The 24,719-nt window shown below is 40.3% G+C and overlaps 2 protein-coding genes across 3 annotated transcripts in view; one reads left to right on the top strand and one right to left on the bottom strand.

Annotated features, from left to right (window-relative positions):
• Nucleotides 1-4,528: 4,528 nt before the first annotated feature.
• LOC102019163 overlaps nucleotides 4,529-24,719 on the bottom strand; it is a 60,483-nt gene continuing 40,292 nt past the window's right edge. The window contains exons 3-4 of the mRNA XM_005380524.2: nucleotides 6,725-6,948; nucleotides 4,529-4,987 (exon numbers count right to left, since the gene is read on the bottom strand). Coding sequence (XP_005380581.1) covers nucleotides 4,795-4,987; nucleotides 6,725-6,948 — 417 coding nt within the window. The 3' untranslated portion in view covers nucleotides 4,529-4,794. The remainder of the gene's footprint in view (nucleotides 4,988-6,724; nucleotides 6,949-24,719) is intronic.
• The window catches only part of St5 (suppression of tumorigenicity 5), a 161,713-nt gene continuing 143,129 nt past the window's right edge, over nucleotides 6,136-24,719 (top strand). The window contains exon 1 of one of the 2 annotated variants that reach the window (XM_013511891.1): nucleotides 6,136-6,189. The gene's annotated coding sequence lies outside the window, so the exon portion shown is untranslated. Of the gene's footprint in view, nucleotides 6,190-6,481; nucleotides 6,653-24,719 lie in introns of those variants that run through there. The other variant, XM_013511889.1, reaches the window with a different exon arrangement.

Raw genomic sequence — 24,719 nt, 5'->3', positions numbered from 1 at the left:
ATCTTCAGAGGAGTTGCTCAGAGTACACGACAAACCAAAGTGATTCTTATAAAAAAGAAACAAGTAACACAAAACTTTTGTTTCAGTGAACTAAGATAAACTAGTAGCATCAATGAAAGGAATTAGCATATATATATTAAAATACTTTTGAAATAGCAAAGTAGGGAATTTAGAGAATTATTTGAACTCTATTTCCTATTTATCTTCTACTTTGCTCCCTCCTTTTCTCTCTCTCTCTCCATATATATATAATCTCATATAAAAGAAGCCATGTGATATTTAAGCTGGTATGCCTGACTTATTTCACTTAACATTATGTTCTCAAGTTGCATCCATTTACCTACAAATGCCTCAAGTTCATCTTTACGGCAGAGTAACACTCCATCGTGTATATATACATTTTCTTTATTCATTCATCTGTTGATGGACATATATGCTATAGGAAAATAATTTTATATTAAAATCTCAATGGTAACACTTAAGAACATGTTAAGCACTGAAATCCAAGTGAGACTATGAGACAAGATTAATATATATCATACAGGATATGGTTCTTCTCTGAAGATCCTTAGCCAAGAGTACTAAGTTAATTTTCCCCTTCAGTTCTGCATAGATATAAATAAAACCTTCCCTCTATCCCAGTAGAAAAATTTCTGACTGTGAGAGAAAAATGCCTGTTGTCTTTGTGTGTACTCATATGCCAGCAATTTCCTACATTATTATTGTTCGTCAGTGAATATAGTAACAGAAGGAACTATTCTTTGCAGGGATTGTTTGAGACAGAAATAAAAATCAGGAAGTTATTTACAAACAGATGTGGTAAATTATAACCACATCTGGATGTTGACCAGCGTTGCTTTCTTAAGCAATTTTGTTGTCTGAATTTGTACACAGAAATATTAATAAGCATAGTGCAGGTTGCAGTTCTGCTAATTCTACCAATAGATTGGGATAAGAGCGCAAGCTCTGCCTTGCTCTAGAGTGTAGAATGATGATTTTTAACTTTTGTGAGAACATGAGCCATTTTGAGAAGCTATTAAAAGCTATGGACCTTCCCCAAAATGAATTATATGCATGGAAACAATTTTGTGTCCCTGTGCCACATCTCTGGGAAACTACACCACCAATTGCAGTGATTGCTTGAAGACAAGGGAACTGGACAGGGAGAATGAGAGGAAAGATTTGTCTTTCTTTATATAGTCTTTTCAACTATTTGGAGTTTTTAACAAGTATATAGCTTGCCTCTGTAGTATAAAACGTTTCTGTAAGTCGCAATGTCAAAAATGAATTTTTGGGTTATGGGTTTCCTATTCCCTTTAGTTTTTGTTTGTTTGTTTATTTGTTTGAGACAAGGTCTCACTATGTAGTTCAGTTGGCCTTGAACTCATGGCAGTCCTCCTGCCTCAGCCTTCCAAGTGCTGGAATTATAGGCATATATCACCATGCCTGGCTAGCCCCTGCAATTTTAAAAATTAAGTAGGTTTTAATTAGATACATGTTAAGCTATGTGGCCTACAAAAGGTAGAGATGTAATCAATAGTTTCAGTGGCTTACTTGTGCTGTTATATTTTAAACAAAATATCACCGATTCCTCAGTGATCTCTTCAAGTCTTGTTAAATTTCATTTAGACTTTATTTGGTAGGGTTTTTTGTTTGTTTGTCTGTTTTTTTGTTTGTTCTGGGAATTGAACCTAGGGCCAAACACAAGTTAGGCAAGTGTTCTACTAATGAGCTATCCCCAGTCCTATCTATCTATCTATCTATCTATCTATCTATCTATCTATTTTTGAATATTTTGAAATATGGTCTCACTAAATTGCCCAGCCTGGCCACATACTTGTGATTCACTTGATTCAGCCTCCCGAGTTGCTGGAATTTTGCCCAGTGGTAGGATTCTTTTTTTGTGGGGTGAAGGTACTGGGATTGAACACAGGCCCTTCAGACTGAGCTACATTCTCCATCCTTTTATTATTTAAAAATTTTGTTACCTATCTATTTTTGCAGTACTAGGGATTGAACTGGGACTTTCACACTGAGCTACATCCTCAATCCTTTTTAAGTTTTTGAGACAGAGTCTTGCTAAGTAGCTGCATTGTCCAGTATGGGCTTGAACTTGTGATCCTCCTGCCTCAGCCTTCTAGACTGCTGGGATTACAGATGTGTATCACCATGTCTTGCTGATAGGAATTAATTTTTTAAAAACTTTATTTCATGGATTTTTTTCTTTTGGAGATAGGCTGTAAATATGGTTGTACCCAAGTAAGTTACTTATTGTGAAGGAATGAACTGCATTCTATTTCAGCTCATATATTTGAGTCGTTTGAGGACATCTATGTGAGTGTATAGTGATAGTGCTTTCCTGTAAAGAAAATTGCCTGATGTAGAACTAACAAAATAAAAGTCTTAGAATTTAGTGTTTCTCAAGCCTGCAGATTCTAATTCAGTTCTCCAAGAATCCGAATTTCTGACCATTTAGAAGACTGATTTAGGAATCAGTGATTTTGTACCTGCTATTGTACTTTTTGATTATGAAAACTAGCCACAGAGATTCATACTGTTGACTTTCTTAGTTGCATGCTGGTGAATGTAAGCCGTATTTTATTTGCCTTTCAAGAGACTTAGAAATAAGAGAGCACAAAAGCCAAAGGGATTACAAGGCCATCCTTTTGCACTTCTGGTAGCTATCTCTGAGTGTACTGGTCCCCTGGAAGTCAGCGATCACAGGCATTTGGGGTCAAAAGATTCAAAGACTTAAAGCTTATGGAAAAGTCTCAAGTATGCATATTGGGTGATTTACAAATGGGGTTCTACTCAAATCTGGGGAGAACAGAAAGCAGGATTGGGTTAAATAGTACTTGTTGAGGTTGTGGATTAGTGATTAATAATAATTTTTTTAAAATGTTTTGGGAAGATTTCAGTCTTTAGCATTTAAGTATGGCTGTTTAAATAGAACATGTTTTTACTGAAAAATAAAGAGGGAAGAATGTTTAGAATCACATGGTCTAAAAAGATATAGGTCATTTAAGCAACCACTTTTCCAGGTGCCTGCCTTAGAGAAACCTGGTCATTTGGCTTCTGAGGCAAAACAAGCCCCCAGCGCCTCTTCAGTGCCCACACATAACAGACAGAAGATCTAGGAGAAAATAAATGTCTCACGAATATTACAGCTTCAAACCTGATAGTCTTCCCAGAAAACCTCAACTTCTTTCCTTCAAAGAAAACAAAGAAACAAACTCAACCACGCAACGACAAAAATGCCAAGGCAAAATTCAGGAACCAGAAAACCAAACGACTCACCATGCTTAAGGTGCAGGATTTAAAATAGCAAAAGGAAGTGAAGCCCATCTCTGTGATGTCAAGTTCTATTTTGGTATGTAGTAAAATAGTTGGATCTTAAGTTCCTCAAAGTTAAAATATTAAACAGACGCTTAGCTAGAAGAGGTGCTGCCAGGCATCTGTATGGAGTATAACCATGTAATCATGGTGCACTGTATTGCTCCACACAAAGAGAATGAAAGCTACTGCTTTTAAAGATTAGGAAACTTTCATTAGACTGACAGAAGACAGTATAGAGGAAATGGCTTGAGGGTGAAGGAGGCGTATAAGGAGGATGAAAGAAACAGTATTCATGCTATCCAAATTAGAGTCAGGATGTTTATGCTCAAATCTTATCTTGGCTCTGTGTTGAGGGTACGGAATAATAGGGACATGGGAAAGTATCTCTGAAGTCCCTAAATTAGGCATTGAATATACCAAATTCCTCCTACGAGTGCTTTATATTTTCAGCGGTCTCTGTGCATTTCTGAATCTATATTGTGATTAAAGTCCATGGCTAGATAATGCTAACTTCTGCTTTTCTGTTGCTAGTGTCCTTCCCATAGCTATTATTCATTCTGTTGTTTACAAGTCACATGCCTCTGCAGCATTGCAGCCCAAGGGGGCATGTTTCTATTTGTCTTCTTAACTGCATTCTTTTGATTTGTTTTGTTTTAGAGGTGGGGGTCTCTCTGCGTTGACCAGATCGGGCTGGAACTGGGGCTCAAGTGATCTTCCTGCCTTACCCTCCTGAGAAGCTAGGCTTACAAGCATGTGCCCCTGTGCCAGACTTATGCATCTTTCATTTGCTCAGACAGCATGTGAGTTTTGTGCATTTATTTCATGTTGGGCACTATGTTAGGCAAGTAGGATGTAGTGGCAAGACGGACCTGGCTGCTGTGAGTTTACCATCTTCCTTAGCATCTTATACACGATTGGCCTTGTTTGCCAATGATATGAACATTAGGTTAATGCAGATTGACATCACTTAAAATAGCATTAAAGCATTTCAGATGTCAGTGTCTCTAATAAATATCTGGCCAATATTAGCAGTAAATAATGCTCACGTAAGTGGAGGTTACGCTCGAGACTATATTTAGACTGCATTTGCAAAACTGAAGGGATGTTGATTTTCTTTCTGAAAGAGATCTAGTAAAGGTTTTTCTCAGGAATTAAAAAAAGCTCCATATGTAATTTGCAAATGGAATTGGGAAACAAAAAGAACTATTTATTCATTATGGTATTCTTACATTGCTTCAGCATACATACATAAGAGGCAGTAGCAACAATAGCCAGAGATGAAAATAACTACGTCTCGGGGCCTGAACAGAAGAAAATCTTGATGGCTTCTGTTGTTGAGTTGGCTTTCTTTACAGATGTTACTCCCAAGAAAAACAGGACTTCAATAGCAACTTTCAGAGCCTCCTTATAGGGTTGCGGGTGTAGGTCAGTGGTAGAGCTTATGCTTCTGGCCTCTGTTCAATCCCTAACAGTAAGGGAGAAAAAGTTCCTTAGAGAGTTTAGGGAGCTGCAGGTGGAATTGGCCTCCAGTATGGTTTTCTGTGGATTGCTTTCATTGCTTTTCTTCTGTGATAGGGCAGATGAGAGATTGAAGAATGGAGAGGTAAGTCCATTCAGGTCTCTGGAGAGGTTCACATACATCAGCGTTGAACTAGAGGAGAAACCCATATTGTGTGAGTGGAGTAAAACTTGTACTGACTTTGCCTAGATTCAGGTTGTCCCATGTCTTTCTAGTGTGCCTTTAACAACAGCTGAAATCTTGGGTCTTCCTCATGTAGAACCATTTCAACTTACCAGGGAAGGATTTATTTTTCACAATGTGTCACACAGCACGTAAGGCCAAATAGATCCTCTCGCATCAATATTACGGAAACAAAGAGTTAATAGTAGTAATTCATGCATAATATCAATTTTTGCCAAAGAAACAATAGACTTTATCAGTTTGGCTCCTGCGATTGTTTGTGTTTGATCATGAACAAGTTAAATTATTTCCAGGATGGATCTTAAATTCCTTATTATTTTTGATGCTTGCCCTGCAGCTGAGTAAATACTTCTTTAGGGTATGTGACAATTGAATTGCCTTGGGCTTTGAAATACATCTTGGCTTTAAGGCCTGCTTATGTTCATCCACACACACTGAGTGAAATTATAAATCTGAAATTCTAAATTGTGGAAGTTAATTTTCACTGCTGCTCCCCAGATTGTATTTCAACATCAAGATCTACTTGTAGTGATTTATGGGAGGAGAAACTGGCTCATGGCGTCCTAACATCCCACCAAGTAGGTAGGGGTTTGGATTTTAAGTGACTTGCATTATTCTTTTCCAAGTGAATTGTCATACTGGGTTAACAATTTCCTTCAGAATTCCACTAAGTCAGATCTTCACTGCTAGTATTTCATTATTTCATTATGAAATGACACCCTTTCTTAGTTTTTTGGTTTTGCAAGCCCCTGGAATTTTTTTTTTTTTAATTCTCAGAATATCCTCAGAGTTTTCAGTTCAGACCGGCACCCTTGGAACCCTAGTGCTTTCTGAGTTTTGCTATTGCTGCAGTGCCCAAGTAGCTTTTTTTAAAGGTCGTTTGGGTTTTGTAGGGCTCCCCCAGGCAGGGAGCTGGGAGGACGGAAAGAGCTCATCGGTTTGTTTGAAGACAGGCGGCTGTACAGGCAGCTTTTCCCAGACTCTCCCAGCTCCGGCTTTTCATGCATACCAGCAAAGCCGCTTTTTTCCTCCAGTGATTGAAACCATCTGGACTGCAAGGGGGTCACGTGTGTATGAGAAAATGACATAAAGTTTCAGACCCCCTTGTGCTTTGCTCCAGACCCAGACAATTCTTGGTGGGATGTGCCAAGGTGAGAGCCGTCCGGCTGGAGGGCTAACTTCCCATGCTGGTCTCCCCCGCCCCCACTCTGCCCACCTCGTCCCCCACCTCCCTCGCACCCTCTCGGCTGCGCGGCTCCCCCCCGCCCCTGAGCACACCCCTCCGCCAGGCTCCGGCAGCCCACCCTCTCAGTCTTGGGTGGAGGCACACATCCTCCACGCCCCCTCCCCTCTCCCCTACAGCCCGGCCGCAGCCCGGGGCGCGGATGCCTGCCCGCCGCCCGCCCTCTGCGGGAGCGGCTCCTCCTCCGGGCTTTGCGGCTCCCCGGGAGCAGAGCGGCTGGCGAGGCCGGGCAGCGCAGAGGTGAGCGCCTCTGGCCGCCAGCGGGAGGTCGTCCCGCTGGCCCTGGGGTCCTCTGCCGCGCCCCGCCCCGCCCCTGAATTTCTAGTCCTTTCCCGCTACTCCCTTCTCCTGCCCGGCGGTGTTCCAGCTCCGTGAGTATCTGCTTGCGGGCCTCGGAAGGCGCGGTGGAGCGCCGGGCGGCTCCTGGGCTGCCGGGGACTTACTTGCTGGGGACTACCAGGGACTGCCCTCCGGGAGGTCGCCGTGGAGGCCAACCCTGCCTTCCGCCCGGCTGCAGCGGCGCAGTGGGGGTGGGGAGCTTGAGGCGGGGGTCTGGGGCAGTGAGGAGCTGGGGTGAGCCGAGCTGGAGCGGGGTCCCGGCCGTCGGAGACCCTCTGAGCGTCCGAGCTGCTCCCGCCCAGGGCTGTTGTAGCGTGTGTGCAGGCTCCTGAAATAACACAAACACACACACACACACCCGAACTCAAACAAAGGAAAATTAACTTTGCACTCTGTCACTTCAGTCAGTTAACTGCATTTCTGGATGTTACCTTTCATTTTTTTGCCCTGTTCCAGTGTGCACTAGTATTGAAGTTTTTTTTTTTTAAGTGACCCAAGACTGAAGGAGCACACTTTAGCCAACGTTATTCTCCTTTGTCCAGTAATGTAGTAAATGAGTAAGATTCACAAAGATGAGCTTTTTCCAGTGTTTCTAAAGAGAGATTATTGCATTTTCCTGCGAGTTTTGTATGAATGTAGTTTATAATTACTGGAACTGGAATAAAACCACTTCTGCACTGAATGAGAGAATTTGCAGTAATGCTCCGGTAGACCAACTCTTGCATTTGTTTCCATTCAGGTGTGTCTGCTATTTGGACAGCAAGAATTTGGGAATGGTGAAGAGGTCACTAACCCATCTCCAAGACTGGTTTCTTGGTCTTTTTTGTTTGTTTTTGCTACTGGGGATTGAACCCAGGATCTTTGCGCTGAGCTACATCTCCAGCCCTTATTATTATTGTGAGACAGGATTTCACTAAGTTGCTAAATTGCCCAGGCTGGATTCGAACTTGAGATCTCCTGCCTCAGCTTCCCAATGTGCTAAGCACACAGACCTGCACCACCACAGCCAGAGTCCTAAGATGGTTTTTGAGCTACCTCTATGTATACCTCAACTCCCCGTCTTAGGGTAGGACCACAAGGATACAATCCAAATGACTGCATTATTGCTTTGCTTTGTTTTCTACACTTATGTGGTACTTTTCAGAAGATGAGTCTCTTCACTGATTTTTTTTTTTCTTTTCAGAAAAAGAGGTTTCTAAAGGATTCAGCAATAGTCTAGGTTGTCGAAAGCTAATCAAAGAGGTGAATTTCCCCATGCTGAATTAAGGGGAGACTAAGCAGGAACTCAAGGGCAGACTGACCCCATGAAATGAAGAAAAAATTTTGGATTTTGCTGGGCTGGCAGTTCCTAGGTGACTAACATAGGTTTAACTTTTCTTTTTATTTGCTCAGTAAATACCTTGGGAAAAAACGCCTAAGAAATGGGAGGAGATGTATTCAAACATGTATGGGTAGTATTATCCCCTAATTGGAGTATAAGGATATTCATTTTGGGTAGATGACTCTAAACAAATTTATATCTTCAACTATTGTTTCATTGAACATATAGACTGTAACTGGCACAATAATTAGTAAAGTCCTTGCTCTTGAGTTTGTGGGCTTCTTAGGGGAAAGAGGAGTGATGTATGTGTTTCTGATTGATATGCTTAGACTATAACAATTATAGAAACCCAATGCTTACAAGACAAGGCGGCCTCAAAGAGAGATTTAAATGGGACCTGGAAGTGTGGTCGTGAAAGTGTTGGAGAGAACCTTAGAAGAACAGGGCTGGCCATTTGGATGGGAACTGGAGAGAAAAGAGAGGACTGAACACTGCTTCTGTGCCATGCACCGTTCTCACTCTTTGGTCCTTTAAGTAGCGAAGTTGGTACGTTTTTGTTTTAAGGACGAGGGAGTTCTTGTTTTAAGGAAAGAAGGGCAGAAAGATAAGCAGCTCGCTCATGATGACACAGTACTAAGTGGCAGAGCTGGAATTCCAGTGCCTGGTTGTCTGGCTCTTGGGCTTTTCCACAGCTGCCTTCCACAGTGAGAGATCCAGTGGGAGGTCCAGCTGAAGCCCACTGCACTCAGCTTGGATTCTGGCATGTGGGCTGGAACTTTATCTCGTGGATATCCTCTAGCTTTCAAAGATTTTTGAGAAGAGAAGAGAGCAGTGTTTTTAGAAGGTTAACGTGACATCTGTGTACAGGAATGTTACATACACATCACTAAGTTGGAGTTCTTAATTAGGAGGTTATGAAAGGGAATATAGCCAAGATATCTGGGTATTTCGGTTTCTGCCCCATTTATTTACAGCACCCTGCAGTAGGTAGCTTGGGTCACTGGGCAGTGACCACAGGGCTGCTGGGGATCAGGAAAGAGCTGACTCTTAGCAGGCAAACATTAAAATGGAACATATTGTGAAGCAGCAGGACTGGCGGCTTGTCCTTCATGTTTTATGACATGTTTCCCAATGCTTTGGTGAAAGTTTTTTTCTTTAACAACTACCTGAGAGGTAGACAAATGCCGTGATTTGTTTAAGAGCCTTTAATTGCATAAATTGTATTTGCAATGCCTCCCCATTCTAATGTCTTAAAAATACTGTATTTTATTTTTTATTTTAAAATTTTTTTTCGTGGTACCAAGAATCAAACTCATGACCTCACGCTTGAGAGGCAGGCACTGTGCCACTGAGCTATATCCCTGGGCCAAATATTGTATTTTAAAAGATGGTAAGATTAAAAAAAGGAATTGAGATTACCCGTGTACATAATGAGACCAATTAAGATAAAACGCACATTTATTTCACTTTTTGTTATGAAGAAACAATAGAGGGCCACTGGATAATTACTGTGTGGGAACTAGAACGGGATATAAACAGCAGGATTTAAAGACGTGCGATCTTGTCCTACCACTCCACATTTTCTACCAGTGACTTGTGTTGCTCATACGAATAGCAAGGGAGCTTACAGGACCATTGAATACCCAAATTTATAGCCAGGCCCTTTGATTCTTTGCTGATAATGGGCACAGGAAAGGCTGCAGTGGGTTGAACCATTGTACTAGAATTTTCTGCCACTTTGAATACAATCTGGATTTCTTGCTGTTCCTTGTGCAACCTCTAGTCCTTTCCCTCTGAACTTGTTGGTGCTGTAAGACTTGGTTCATAGACCAAGGATATCAGGTACCAGGAGATTGCACAGAAAAGGGCAGCTGATGGGCAGAAACACAAAATTTGTCAACTAGAGAAGTTTTATTTTAACCAATGTGAAAGTTAGCTTTTTTTTTCTAAAATAAGAAATGCAAAATCCAAGTGTGATCTCAGTTCTCCATACTCTTGTTTACTTTTAAGCGCCCTTAGCCCTGGAAATCTGTCCTGTTGAGTGGGACATGACTCAGGTTGGGTTCTGGACTTTTGAGGAATGTGGCTTTTCTTAGTGTAGAGGATTGGAAGTCCAAAATATGACTTAAAAGTTCCAGCTTTGCCATTTATTCAGAGGTTTCTAGAATTTAATATCCGAGGGATCTCCTAGCTCAGCTTGTCTTCCGGACCATGGTAATCCCTTATTACCAGACATTAGAAGTCATGCCGGGATTAGCACTTGGGGTTCTTCCCCCATTTTGTATCTTGTGACCTCTGAAATCCATTTTGTTTTGTCTGTAGCCTCTGTTTATAGATCAGAAAGGAAGACCTGGGGTTTCCTCCAGAGAGTGGCAGCACATGTTGCTGGTTGGTACGTTTGGGTGTGAGTTCCGGTGAGAATGTTTTCAAGCTTTTGAAAGTTAGGGTCTCCAGAAGAATCTCTGGCAGTGCTATTATTTAAATGTCAGAAATGTTTGATTGCATTTTTGGTGCATTGCTTGCACAGTTATTAATGTTTTTATACTTGTGAGGCGATTGTTATTTTTATAATTTATTAAAGAAGTGATTTAGGTTTTCTAAGATAACCGAAAAACAAGACGGGGATATCCTTTTGATACTCAGATGTAATGTCCTAGGATAGAACTTTGCCTGTTTTAAACTGTTCCATTTTCCTGATATCCTTAAATCTTTCTCAAGGGATTTGATCTCACTCTCAAGAGATTTAACAACCTCCCTAAGGCACTGGTTTCTAAGGTTTCCAGATTGATGATCACAGATTATCTCCTTGTACTGGGAGTAGTTAACGTGTATTTCTTTCTTTTACTGTTTTTCTACACTTCTTTCTTCTATGCACAGATGTTCAGAGCGAATGAATTGTCTTTCCTGGACTCCAGTGGCAGTCGTCACATGTACAGACTGTCCCATCTATACCCACCATTTCCTTACCCTTCTCTGGCTAAACAAGCTGAACTTTCTATGTTTTTCTTGCAAATCTTGCTTTTTAGACCTATGATTATGTTGTATACTTGTTGCTTTGTGTTTTGTTTTATACAGGAAGTCAGTATTAGACGTGTTGCCAAATAGAGCTTTCAGTTTGGAGGGAGTCTTTGGGAATAAAATGTGCTCTCCATCAGCATTACTAATTGTGGAACATATGTAAGCTCCAGAGATGATCTTTAAAAAAATTATCATCAAAAGAATTTTGCCCAAGTTCTTTAGGGCTTAAAAAGAATCTAGCCTTTTCCAGGCAGCACTACAAGTAACAGACTAGCCCAATTAAGGCCTTTCTAGGAGTGTGGGAATCATTTACTTAAAACTGAAAGTTAGGATTCTCCAAGCAAACATGATAGAAATAGTCTCCTTAACCCTTTGCTGGTAGCATAATAATTAACCCTCCGTTTTCAGGCCTTCTGTGATGAAGGACCATAGTTATTAGAATATGCTGAGGATGTGTTCCTTTTTGTCAGTAATCTGGAAAATACTTTGAGTGGGCAAGGGTCAGTTTTGGTGGCTTTTCGTCTTTGATGTGAAATTGGGATTTTTCCTTTTTGGGGGTTAGTGGTGATTGAACCCAGCGCTTTGACACTAAGCTACGTTCTCATCCCTTTTTAATTTTTATTTTGAGACAGGATCTGGTTAAGTTCAAGCAGAGCTTAAAGTTAAGATCCTCTTGCCTCAGCCTTCCAGAGTGCTGGGGTTACAGGTGTTCAACACCGTGCCGTGTTAGGATCTTGGATGTTATTTAGCTAGGACAAATTTGGTTCTAGATGTTCGTAAATGTCCACACTCCCAGTTCATCTTTTGACGGTGAGGCTAACTGGAGTGGGGCCAATAAAGTCTCTGTAGTCAGGCAGTCATTGTCCTGAAAGGTTTTGTCAGACTCTCGTCTCTGGGAAGTGCTCTGTTACTATATTTGATACACTTTTCTTTGGATGTGTGTGACGGTTATTAACTATCTGCTAGGGAGAAGGGACTGTGCTAGTACTTACAAACATCTGTTTATTCTCATTACTTTTCCTGAGTGAACATGCTTAATATGAGAGGTTTGATGAATCAGTAAGGTGATGAAGGGGCAGAGTTAAGAAATTAGATGGGAGCTTAGTTTTTGATGGATGTTGGGTATCTCTTGAAATGCTGCTGTTGGGAAATGCCTGTTTATGTATCACTGTAGCCTCTGCCCTGGGTGCTGAGATGACTCCTGATATGAAGGCTCCACATGTGGAGATGAATTTTCTAGTGAGTAAAGGGGCTCTAGTCCGTTTTTTCCCCCCTCGTGAGTCCGGTTAGATTCCATTGAACGTTGCTGGGAATCCAGTCAGCACTGTAACACCTTCCCTTAGATGGTGCCGCAGAATAGTCAGGGGTAAGGACTGTTTGGAGAAGCTTTATCTTGCACGTTTGTTCTTTTCTGTCTTTTTTCTTGTTTTTGTTTTTTGATTTTTTGAGACAGGGTCTCACTGTGTAGTTCAGGCTGGCCTTGAGCTCACTCTGTAGCCCAGGCTGGCCTTGAACTCCCAGCAATCCTCCTGCCTCAGCCTCCTGAGTGCTGGGATTACAGGCCTGAGCCACTATGCTCAGCTTGTTGTTTTCTTTTGAACCAGACTGTGTGCTTAAAGCCAAAGAATTCCATATACTGGGACCAAGTCCAAGGAGAATGGAAGTTCTTTCAAAAATTGTATATTTGTATGAGAGGGGAATCAAAACTTCTTGCTTCTTAGTAGACATTGTAATCTATAAATAAGGACATAAAAATGAAGAAAACCCAACTCAGAAATGAGTAATATTGTGATGTTAGGGCTAGCATGGATAAATTGGACTTAGGGCCAGAGTGTTTATTTGAATCTTCAGTGTCCAATTAATCAGGTATATCAGTTACGAGGTTTCTGTTTTGCTGTTTCTTTTCTTCTTCTTCTTTTTTTTTTTTTTTTCCAGTACCAGGGATTGAACTCATGACCTTGTGCTTGCCAGGCAGGCGCTTATGCCACAGAGCTATATCCCCAGCCCCCTGTTTTGCTGTTTCTACCAAGCGTGTATGTTTTGATAGGTCATTGCTTTGCATTAGAATAGTATTTGGGGCCATGCTGTTTGTATAGAAAGTGCTATATAGTCATGGGAGATCGGCAGAAGATGTATATCTTGTTTTTAAAAAATTCCTGTTAAGTACTCAGTGATCAGAATTAGAAACAGAATTAGTTGGCACAATAATATCTTTGTTTTCTCAAGGTGTAGATTTGTGCAAGAAAGCCAAATATGTCCCATTCATATGCCCAACTCTGTCCACCTTTGAGTCACCTACATGGTTTCCATATGTTTGTCACTGTTACTGGTCCCTAGAGGGCCAGGAGTAGCTCTCAGAAAATGAGTGAAGCTCAGATTTGATTGACGCTACATCAAGAGCTGATGCCGAACGATCAGCTTGATTTATTATCGAGCTAAGGGTTTAGGTGAGTGGGTAGGAAAGGGAAGAAAGACAGGTAGTTCTGTGGTAAATAGACCTCCCCTCCTTTAATTTAGGGACATCAGGTATTTTGACCCAGCCACAGAAAAGCTCAAGTGTTTATTAAAAAAACCTAATTTTTTTACCCTCTGTATTAACTTAGACCTTTGTTCTGTGGGGAACTTGTATCACTTGAGATTATTTTGTAAATACTCATAGTAACCAGCCACACACTATGGCGCCTGTGCCTTGCTAGGGAGAGCCCTGCCAGATGATTCTCTGGGTACATGTTTGAGTTATGCCCATTTTCTTTCCCCCTTTTTGATGCTGTGGTTTTTCTGGGAAAGTTTTAGTGTAGGTGATTAGATTCTTTTAAGGCCATGGAGACAGGTGACATGTTGCAGGTATGGGAGGTTTTTACACCTAGACAAATTGCTAGGAAAGAAGAGACAGAAAAGCTTAGACACACAGCACAAAGATTGGGAGGTTTGGCGGGAAGGTGGGATGTTAGATAGTGTAGCTGCTTTGGCGAGTGTGACTCTCTCTGCCAAGATGACTATCACTGATTAGTGGGGTGATACTGAGGAGATAGTTGATAATTCAATCATCGTCGAAGAGGAGGATGGTTATTTTTTCTTTAAAAGCATGTATATGAAATATATTGATTTCTTTGAAATTTATAGGACAGTCTTCAGCTTTCTTTCTTCTTGGGTGTTCTCATGGCTTTAAAGTGCTAGAATTCATGGCATGTTTATCCTGTGGCGGATTCTGCTGTAAGGGTTTTATGTTGCTCACTTAATCTTCCAGATAGCTTCATGGTGCGTCTTCCCTGTCGTCCTCACTTTGAAAGTGTAGTGACCGAGGTGGAGAGCCATGATGTGAAGCTACCCGGTGGCATTCTGCACGTCACTGTCTGAGTGGTTCCGTACAGTCTTCTGATTGGCTCTGGCTCCTCTGTTTCTCCTTGGCCTTCTCCAGGCAGCAGCCAGCGCATTTTTAAACTCTCATATGGAATCATCATGCTTAGAATCCAGATTTGCTTCCAAATTCTTATGTGATCTAATCCTCAGCCCTCCGTCTCCTCTTGCCCTCGTCCTGTTTCTGCTCTCTCAAAGCCTTTGCCTGCGCCTGGGATGCTGTTCTCCTGAATATTGCTAGTTTGTACTTCAGTTGATTCAAGTATGGGCCTGAATGCACAACCTAAGGGAGGCTTGCCCTAACCATCTTATGTAAAATTGCTTTGAGTCAGTCTTTGATCCCTGTTTTGTTTTTGTTCCTAAAATTATATATTTGTATTGCTTTCCCAAATAAACCCCATGAAGTTGGGGACTTTGTCCATGTGTTTACTGGTGTCTTTACTTTTTAGAATAGTACGTGGAAGGTTTTCTTTAATATTTGTTAAATAAATGAATAAGTGGTGCATTTGCCTTTGTTGTTTATGTTTAACATGACTTGACTTGGATAAAGACAGTGGAGAAGAAAGGGATATATAGCTGGGAGTTACAGGGCGGGATCTTAGTTGGCTTTATATTTATTACCAAGACTTTGCTGGGCTATCTGACTAAGAAAATGCTCAGAAAATCTTGGTTGACTGAATGCATTGTGTAATTTGTTCTGGATTTCAGACATAGGAGTTTAGAGAGGAGAGAATAGTTTGGGCTGGAGCACTGAAGAGAAAATTCTTGGAGGACTTGCAGATTTTGAAGGAGAGATTGAATGTAGCTGAGCATGTAGAAATTAGGATCATTTTTTTAAAGCTAGAAGAACCGTGTCTTAGTTACTTTTCTCTCATTGCTGGGACAAAATACCTGATTCCCAAAATAAAGAGGGAAAGATTTATTTAGCTCACAGTTTGTGAAGGTTGCAGTCAGTACTTGGCTGGCTCCAAGGCAGAGTGGCACATGGCAGAGGGCAACAGTTCATAGCGGTGGAAAACAGCAAAAGCAACAAGAGCAAAAAGGAGAAATGGCAGCAAGCAACCTCTTTCCCTCCCTTATATATGCAAACTATGTGCCCCAGGGCGAGTGTAACTCTCACACCCATAATGCCAGCATTGGGTCATGGATCAACCAGAGACTGTAAAAGCCTGCCCCATGACTACATGAGGCTTTGGGGGGCATCCAGACACAAGCCATAACAGACTACTATGTTATCTACTTCAGTCTTCCTGTTTATAGAAGGGGAAGCTGGGCCAAGAGAGGGAAAGGATTTATCCAAAGGCATACAACTAGCTTGTGCCAGAACCATGTCTAGAATCTGGGTGTTTCAGTCCCTTTCCTCCAGACAGTGCTGCCTTTGGAATGCAGGGGTCATCTTGGGGCATACAAGGTGACAGGGATCAGCAGGAGCAAAGGCCCAGAGGCAGAAAAGATGTTGGCTCGTGTGAGATGGAAATGAGATCATCCTTGCTGAATCTGCACATTTATAAAAGATCCCTGGGAGGCAGAGTAGGCTGTATAAGGTGAATCAGATGCTGGAGGGTCTTGAACATTATCTTGGAAATTTTAAATTTGGAAAGAGAGAGACGTGAAAAATGTTCTTTCTTTTCAGTGAAAGTGGCATAAAATAGATTGGAATAATCCAAATATGCTATGGATATGAGCCTAATGGCATTTCAGTTTGTTTTTTTCCCCCCTGTATTTCAAAATTTGTGGTGGTTTTTAGAGATGATGACAAATAATTCCCGATAAGATGCGTGAATTCAGCTTTCTAAGAGAATTTGAGGATAGGAAGCAGGTATTATCCTTAATTCTGTATATGGCTCTAAATGACATTTTAGTGTCTAGATACTAATTCCTCTAAGAAACCTAGGCTATATTAGGACGTGGGATGGAGGGTCTCATTACACTGGTGTGAAAATAGTGAGGGAGGGTTAGGGAAAGGTTGGAAGGAGTGGATGGAAAATGAATGTGAGCCGCTTTCAAGAGGACCTGGACCTCTGGGTTGGAGGAGCTGCACTGTGGCTGGGGAGCAGGCATCCAGGGACTTCAATCTTGAACTGTTTGTAGGACACAGGAGGCTGGTAGAAGTATAACTTGCCTCTTGGGCCCACAAATGCTTTGGGCAGATCGGTTATGCTAAAGCCTAGGTCACGTAAGTTTTCAACCAGAGCAGATGAAAATAGACTGATACAGCTCTTACCAGGCCAGTGAATTGGCACAGGATATGATACTTAAGCTTTTTCCATCCTCAGAAATCTTTTTCCATCTCTACGGAAAAACTTTGAAAGTCAGCATGAAAGTGAGAACGCAGACCTTTAAGTAATATCTCATACTGGATCTGAAAGTTGGGGTTGCAGAAAAAATGCTGGAGCATTCAACCTTCAACAGAAACTTACTGAGTAGCACCTACTAAATACCATATATTGTGCTGAGTACTGGAGCATCAGTCATTTGATCATATTGAACCATATCTTATTGATAGAACATTAACATTTGATTCTATCTCATGGGAAGAATTTTAGCCCCAAGGCTTATATAGTTTGGTACAGTAAGTCCCCAACTTATGAACCAGGTCTGTTCTGGGAGAACATTTGTAAGTTGGATTTATGTGTAAGTCTGACCAAAAACCCCCAAACAGACCACATCAACACTGCTTTTCCTGTTGCTTCTAGACATCCTGGGCTCTGATGGAGCACTGTACTACCGCACAGTATCCACTATACCGTAAATACACAGCAGCATAACTGTGGTGATGTTTGGCAGATCCATGAGCTACTTCCTTGATTTGTTCTCACCTACCTAATGCAAGGTCCGTTCCTATCTGTGACGGTTCACAACTTGAATGTTCGTAAGTTGGGAACTTATTCTGTCTCAGTGTCTATCTCTACATCTATTTGTTTGTAGTACTGGGGATTGAACTCAGAACCTTCACAATGAGCTACATCCCCAGGGTTTTTTCTTTTTTTTTTTTTAATTTTGAGAAGAATCTCGCTTCAGTTGCTAAATTGCCCAGGCTGGACTCAAATTTGCCATCTTCCTGTCTAAGCCTTCCAGAGTAGAGTGCTGGGATTACATGAGTGTGGTACCACTCCCAGTTATGACTTGGTCTTCAAATCCACAGTTATTTCAGACTGTTCATTTGTGTTTGTATTTACTTGTTGAATGTTTATTGGATGAGAGACAGTATTCTGGAAACTAAGGTAATTTGGAAGATGAATAAGAATTGATGAAAGTCCTCAGCTGATTGGCTAGATTTACCTCAAAGATCCGGCAGCCCTCCCATTCGCTGGGGCTCCTAGTCAAAAGGGGAATGCAGTGAGTAGTAATGTACCCCCTTTATCTCGTTTTGTCCACTGCGGACCACCCTTTCCCCTCTTATTACCGCTTCATGACCCCCACCTTTAAATTGAAGAGCTGTGATGCCTGAGGGTATGTGGGGCATATGTGGGGCCCTGGGTTTGCTGGGCTTGATCTCCAGCAAAAAAAAATTAAGAGATGTGAAAATTAGCTAATTCCCTCAGGAAATCTTGACTTCAGAAATCTTTCCAGGAGAACATCTGCTGCCTCAGTGATCCCAAAGAAGAGCCTGCTGCATGTGATCTTTTCTCATTTCTGTGCAAGTTGCTCTTATTTATCCTGTGGATGCAGGGCACGCAGTGCTTGGTATTTCTCATGCTCCCCTTCATGTGTGTCTGCTTCACTTGCTCCCTTTGGAGGTGCTGGCAGGGGCGTGGTGCCCTGTTTCCTTGGAGTGAATGACACGAACAAGGAGATTTTCCCATCATTTGGAAGGGCAGCTGCTCAGAACAAAGGGAGGGAAGAGAAGGTGAATGCAGAAGAGGAGTGGGGTTTTCTTTTTTTTGCCTCTGGCATGAGGTCATTGTTTTCCCTACCTTTACTTAGCATTTGGAGTCAGCTTGTACACTGTGTGAGGTTGTGTCTTTTACTCTCCTGGTGTCTGTGAGCTCCTTGGAGAAAACCACAAAATAGAAAACGATGTTTCTCTTCAACTTTAAGTTGGTTCATTAAAAAATATGTGCATGGTAATACATTCTTCTAAAAAAAAAGCTTTACTTTCTCAGTACCCAGAGATCACCATTGTTTTTAATATTTTAGTGCATTTCCTTGTAGGTGTTTCTCTAGAGGTAGGCAGATATATGTGCATGTATTATTTTTCTAACAATGTAAGATTATACTTTACAGACTATTTTTTATTCTGTATTATTTTTCAATTATCTCTAGTTTTCCAATTTAGTATATTTTTATTTTAATTAGTGCTCAGATAATATTTAGGGTTCCCTGTGTCTTCATTCATACTGCTATAACAAAATACCTTAGACCAAGTAATTTAAAAATAACAAAGTTACTGCTCAGTCCTGGAGGCTGGGAAGTAAGTGTGAGATCAAGGTGCCGGCAGATTTGATGTCTTTGTAGATGTCCCCTAGCTGTGTCCTCACATGTCACAAGGGACAAAGAGGCTCCCTTAAACCTCTGAAAGGGTACTAATCCCATCTTTCCAAGGTCCCCACATCTTAATACTTTAACATTAGGGATCAGATTTTTAACATACGAATTTTGGAGAGAGACAGTCATTGAGACCATAGGACCTATTTTTTTTTTTTGTACCGGGAATCGAACTCAGGACCTTGCACTTGTCAGGCAGGCGCTGTGCCACTGAGCTGTATCCCCGGCCCATGCCACTAAATTTTAAATCTAATCCAGTTCTTTTTTGTATGAGCCTATTGTTGAAGAATTATCCTTAATGGGTACCTTTAACTCAGTGAGAGGTTTTATAAAAGTCATCTAACTCTTCCTACAGCTCTAAGAAGCATGTTTTCTTCCTTACTTTTGTTTACTCTTCCTACAGTATCTCAGCTGTCCCCAGGGCTTTAGCAGTTACCTTTATGTCAGAGATATGTCATCTCATCTTAGTGGTCACCTTAAGAATAGAGGCTTGAGTCAGGCCCCTTGAGTTCAAATTCCTTCTTTACCACTTCCTGTAGGTGTTCCTAGACAAGTCCCTTAACCTTTCTATGCCTCAGTTTCCTAATCTGACATATGGCATAATAATAGTACCTGCCTCATAAGGTTGTTGTGAAATTAAACAAATTGGGACTATGCTTAAAAGATAATGTGGCTTGTAGCTAGTATTACTAGCAACCTAGACAGATAACCCACAGGCACCTCAGACTTCTCATGGCCAATATTTATCTCTGTAAAGCTGCTCTTCCTCCTGTATTCATCCAATCCTTTAATGATATCAGTCACCTCTGATTTCTTCTCTCAGCAGTCCTATTCAACGTCTTACCAGTTCTGCCTGCCAAACGTGTCATGGGGTAGATCACTCCTTCCTGTCTCGCTGCCTCCAGCCCTAGACCATCTTTTGTTGGTGTTCAGCTTTAAGGTCTCAGAGTGCCTGCCTCTGGGTGTTCTTCAGTCCCCCAGGCTGCTCTATGAGTGAGCTTTCTAAATTACAACTAATGATACTCCTTTGCTGAAGCTCTTTCCTTTTAAAATTGAAGAGTAACATACAGTGCACAATAATAAGCATATAATAGTAGATTTCAACATTTATATGCATCCAAGTCACTGCTAGTCAGATGAAGTGCAGAACAGTTCCAGCACCTTAGAAGGTTGCTTCATGCCTCTTTCCCAGATAACATCTGCATTCCTACCCCTAACCACCCTTCGGTTATCATTCGTTCTGCCTTTTCTTGATCTTGGTATAAATGGATCACAAAAGCTCTTCATTGATTTTTTTTTTCTTTCACAGGATAGCCCTACACTTTAGCATAACATTCAAAAGTCTTTGTTGTTTAGCTTTTACTTCAGGTCCTCCGTGCATGCGCAGCCCCTCTGGCCATGCCAGAATCCCGTGTAGCTCACTTTCTGCCTTCCATGTTCTGAATTCCTTCCCTGGCCAATTCATCCTTCAAAGCTCAGCTTCTGAATCAAGCCCTTCTCTGCATTCTAGAGGCAGGATTGTTATAGTTAGTTGCTTGTTTATACGTCGTTCTCCTTTGCTCTTTGCTTTCATATGTCAGCGGATGATGGGGCATTTCCCCCTTAATTGGTTAGTTGAATTTTACACAAGTCGTTTATGTTTATTCTGGAAATTAGGAAGTTAAGACCAAAAAAAAAAAAAAAAAAAAAACCAAAAAACACAAAACAACCCACCAACAATCATTATACAGAGATAATCATTGTTTACATATAAACCAAATTATACACCAACATTTTTTTTTAAAGACAAGGTCTCATTGTGTAGTTTAGGCTGGCCTTGCGTTTACTATGTTGGCCTCAGACTCTCAGTGATCCTCCTGCTTCAGCTTCCTCAGTTCTGAAATTACAGTTGTGTGCCACCACATCCAGCTTTATACCAACACTTTAAAAATATACATTCGTAAAACACTAGATATTTGTACTTTAATCTCTGTTATTTATGTTTAGGTCTCTCGCCATTATTTAAGTTACTATACAAATGCTGTAGTGAGGGGAGTACAGTTCAGTGGAGGAGCGCTTCCTTGGAATCACTGTCATGAACATCTTTCTGCCTATATTTTAATGTCATTCCCCTATCATTTTATGGGCATGTTTCTAGAAGTACAATGGTAAAAGAGATGAACATTTTTATTGTTCTTGTGCTTAGCCAGTTGCTCTCCAGATGGTCTTTCTTCTGTGTCCCTTTTGCCAGGGTGAGTAAGAGTGCTCATTTTTAGCCATCTTTGTCAAACTGAAAATAATGATACTTGCAAATCTGATAAGACAAAAATGGTATTATACTGCTGTTTTAATTTGCATTTCTTCAATTACTACTGAGGTTGAATATTTTCTTCTGTGTTTAATGGCCAATTAATTTCTACAGCATGTCTCTTGAGATTTACATGTTCATGTATTTATTTTTTAATTGAGAAATTAAAATTGTATATATTTATGATGTACAGTGTGATGGTCTGATTGGTATGCATTATGGAATGGCTGAATCAAGCTAATATAGGTATTATCTCACATACTTAGGGTTTTTTTTTCCTGCTGTACTGGGATTGAACCCAGGGCCTTGTGCATGGTGGGTACTCTTCTATTAAGGTACATCCTCAGCTCTTTAAAATTTTTTATGTCGAGACAGGGTCTTGCTAAGTTGCGCAGGCTGGCTTACAAATTTCCATCCTCCTAAGTACCTGGAGTTACAGGTGTGTGCCACCTGTACCCTGTCATACTTATGATAATTTCGTGATGGGAACATTTAAAACTACTTTTTTATTTTAAAGAGAAATAAAAGCAATATAAACAATGATACAGGGCTGGGGATTTAGCTCAGCGGCAAAAGCGCCTGCCTGGCAAGCGCAAGGTCGTGAGTTCGGTTCCCGGTACCGGAAAAAACCAAAAAAAAAAAAAACAAAAAAAACAATGATACAGAACTTCAAAACAAGATAATAGGAAGTTAACAATGGTTATTACATTGCATATTGTTATGTTCAAAGTAGTTGCTCAGATTACAAGATATAGGCATGCAAAATTGATCAACAATATAAGCACAAACCATTCCTTTAATGATGTAATAGAAATTAGTAGTATAATTGTCTTAGCTATCTTGTGTGTATATATGTATATGTGTGTATATATATATATATATATATATATATATATATATTTACTTTTCCCTTTTTCTCTCCTTTCCCTCATCCCAGTTGTTTTTCCTTTTGAGCAGTTTCTTTCCCTTTCACAATATCTGTCGTACCTCTTGGATCTCATTTACCCTTTCAGTTTCTTACATGAGGGAGACCATACAATGTTTACCCATGCGGGTCTGATTCATTTCTCTTATGAGTATGGTCTGTAGTTGCATTCATTTACCTATAAAAGCCTCGAGCTTATCCTTCTTTATATCTGAGTAGTACTCCATTGTATAAAATACCGTATCTTTTTTTTATGCATTCTTTAGTTGATAGGTGTTTGGGCTGTCTCCAAGATTTAGCTATTACAAATTGTGCTGCTATAAAGATGGGTGCACATATATTGCTGTGGTATGATGTAAAACTACTCTTTCAGAAACAGTTGTTGAACAACTCTTAGCTTGACCTTTCCACTATTCGAATCGCAAAGCTTGAAAAAAATCTGCTCTGAGTTTATAACTTTGCTTAATAGTTGAACCAGAAATCTGACTTGTATGGGTGGAATGTGTATCACATGTCACATTCTGCTGTGGACACAGAGGGATGACGCTTCAGCCTAAGTGCTGTTCTTGCCCAGACAGCATACAGTACTTGTGATAGTGTTTTAGAATATTCGTCATTTTGCTTTTGTTTTCTCTTTACTTGCATAAAATATCATAACCATGGCTCCGAAGAAAGTTACTATCAGTAAAGTGAAGAAGAAAACTGTGAGAACCGTGATAGAGTTAAAGAAAGAAATCATTGTGAAAATTTTAAAGTCCTGGGAAAATGAATTTATAAGTGTAATTTTTGGGCCTCAGAACCACTTATTTAGTTTTACATTATTTCTTGCTAGAAAAATATGTTGTTCTCAAACTTTTTGGCGTTTGAACATGAATTTGGAATGAATTGAGTTTGACAAGTGAGGTATCATTGTATATGATTTATTGTTATTAACCATAGTCACCATGATGTACAGTAGACCTGTTGAACTTACCCCTTCTAACTGAAATTCTATACCTATTGACCATGTCCCCAAGTCCCCCAACCTTCATGTCTAGTAACTACCATTTTATTTACTCTGTGTTCCTGGGAGTTTAGCTTTCTGTAGATTCTCCATAATTGAGATCATGAGGTGTTTTGCTTTCTGTGTCTGGTTTGTCTCAACATATGGTCCTTCAGTATCATCTGTGTTATAGGAAATGACGCCATTTCTTTTTTTTTTTTTGAGGTAGGGACTCTGTAATTTAGGCTGGCCTACTTGAACTCATTATGTAGCCTAGGCTGGCCTCAAACTCATGGCAATCCTCCTGCCTCAGCTTCCCGACTCAGCCTCCCAAGTGCTGGGATTATAGGTGTGTGCCACCATGCTGGGTGCCAGCATTTCTTTTTAAAGGCAGAATAGTATTACATTATGTTTATATGCCCCATTTTCTCTATTCATCTGTTGATGGCCACAGGCTGAGTCTGTATTTTGGCTCCTGTGGCTAATGCTGCAGTGAACATGAGAGTGCTGGTATCTCTTTAAACTACTGATTTTATATTCTTTAGATATATTTCTAGAGTGCGAAATATGTTAGTTCTATTTTTAATTTTTTGAGAAGCCTCCATATTGTCTCCATAATGGCTGTATAATTTATATTCCCACCAACAGTGAATAGTACAGCATTCCCTATTCACCGTATCCTTGGCAACACTTGTCTTTGGTCTTTCTGATAATAATTTTTTTTTTTTTTTTTTTTGTACCAGGAATTGAACTCAGGACTTTGCGCTTGCCATGCAGGCACTGTGCTGCTGAGCTATCTCCCCAGCCCCCTGATAATAATTATTCATAAATCTGTTGGCCATCTGCATGTCTTCTTTTGAGAACTGTCTATTCGGTCCTTTGTCCATTTTTAAGTCAGGTTATTATTTCTCACTATCAAGTTGTTTGAGTTCCTTAGATATTTTAGATACTAACCCCTTATCAGATATTTATTCATATGTTTTCATATATTATTTTACCAACTATGTTAATGTTAAGGATATTAGTTGGTATCCTATGTACTACATTAATTTTTTTTCAGTCATTTGTCTGTTAAAAATAAATGTTTTGAATAATTTCTGTAGTGAAATTCATCAGTCCTAAACATATTTTTCCTATGGTGTTCTTAAATTACCAGCATTAAATATCCATTATATGTTCTTCTCCTTTACGGTGTGTTTTTTCAAAGCAAAGAAAATTGTATAATGGAAATATCAAGAAAACCAAAAATTATTTTCTGAAAAACTGATAAAATTAACAGCCAGTGATGAAAAAAAAACTGAAGGAAGCAAAATTTTGTTGTATGTCATTTTTAAACATTTAAACCTTTCCTCAATCTGGAACTTATAAATAATAATAGCTAATAGTTTTGATGCATACTTATGTCAGGTGCTAAATACTTCCTATGTACTGACTCATTTAATACTTTCAACAGCCTTCTGATATCAGCACTGTTACTTTCCCTGTCATTATCACTGTAAACTGACTTGCTGCAAGTTACCCAAAGAAAGGATTCAGGTTCAGGTAGTTACGGACTAGAGCCCATGACCTTAACTGCTCTAACTTATTTTTTTCCAAAGAGTTATCCAAGTTTCAGTAGTTGAGGAATCCATTCTTTCCCCACTGTTTTTAAAATGCTAATTTTACTTATAGGCTATATTTCCATATGTACTCTGTGCATTTAGGTATGTTGCTAGTCTCTT

This window comes from Chinchilla lanigera, unplaced genomic scaffold (genome assembly GCF_000276665.1).
Source record: "Chinchilla lanigera isolate Chin_1 unplaced genomic scaffold, ChiLan1.0 scaffold00013, whole genome shotgun sequence".
Classification (NCBI taxonomy): domain Eukaryota; kingdom Metazoa; phylum Chordata; class Mammalia; order Rodentia; family Chinchillidae; genus Chinchilla; species Chinchilla lanigera.
The sequence above is the reverse complement of the archived record's forward strand: the minus strand, read 5'-3'. Positions and strand labels throughout refer to the sequence as shown.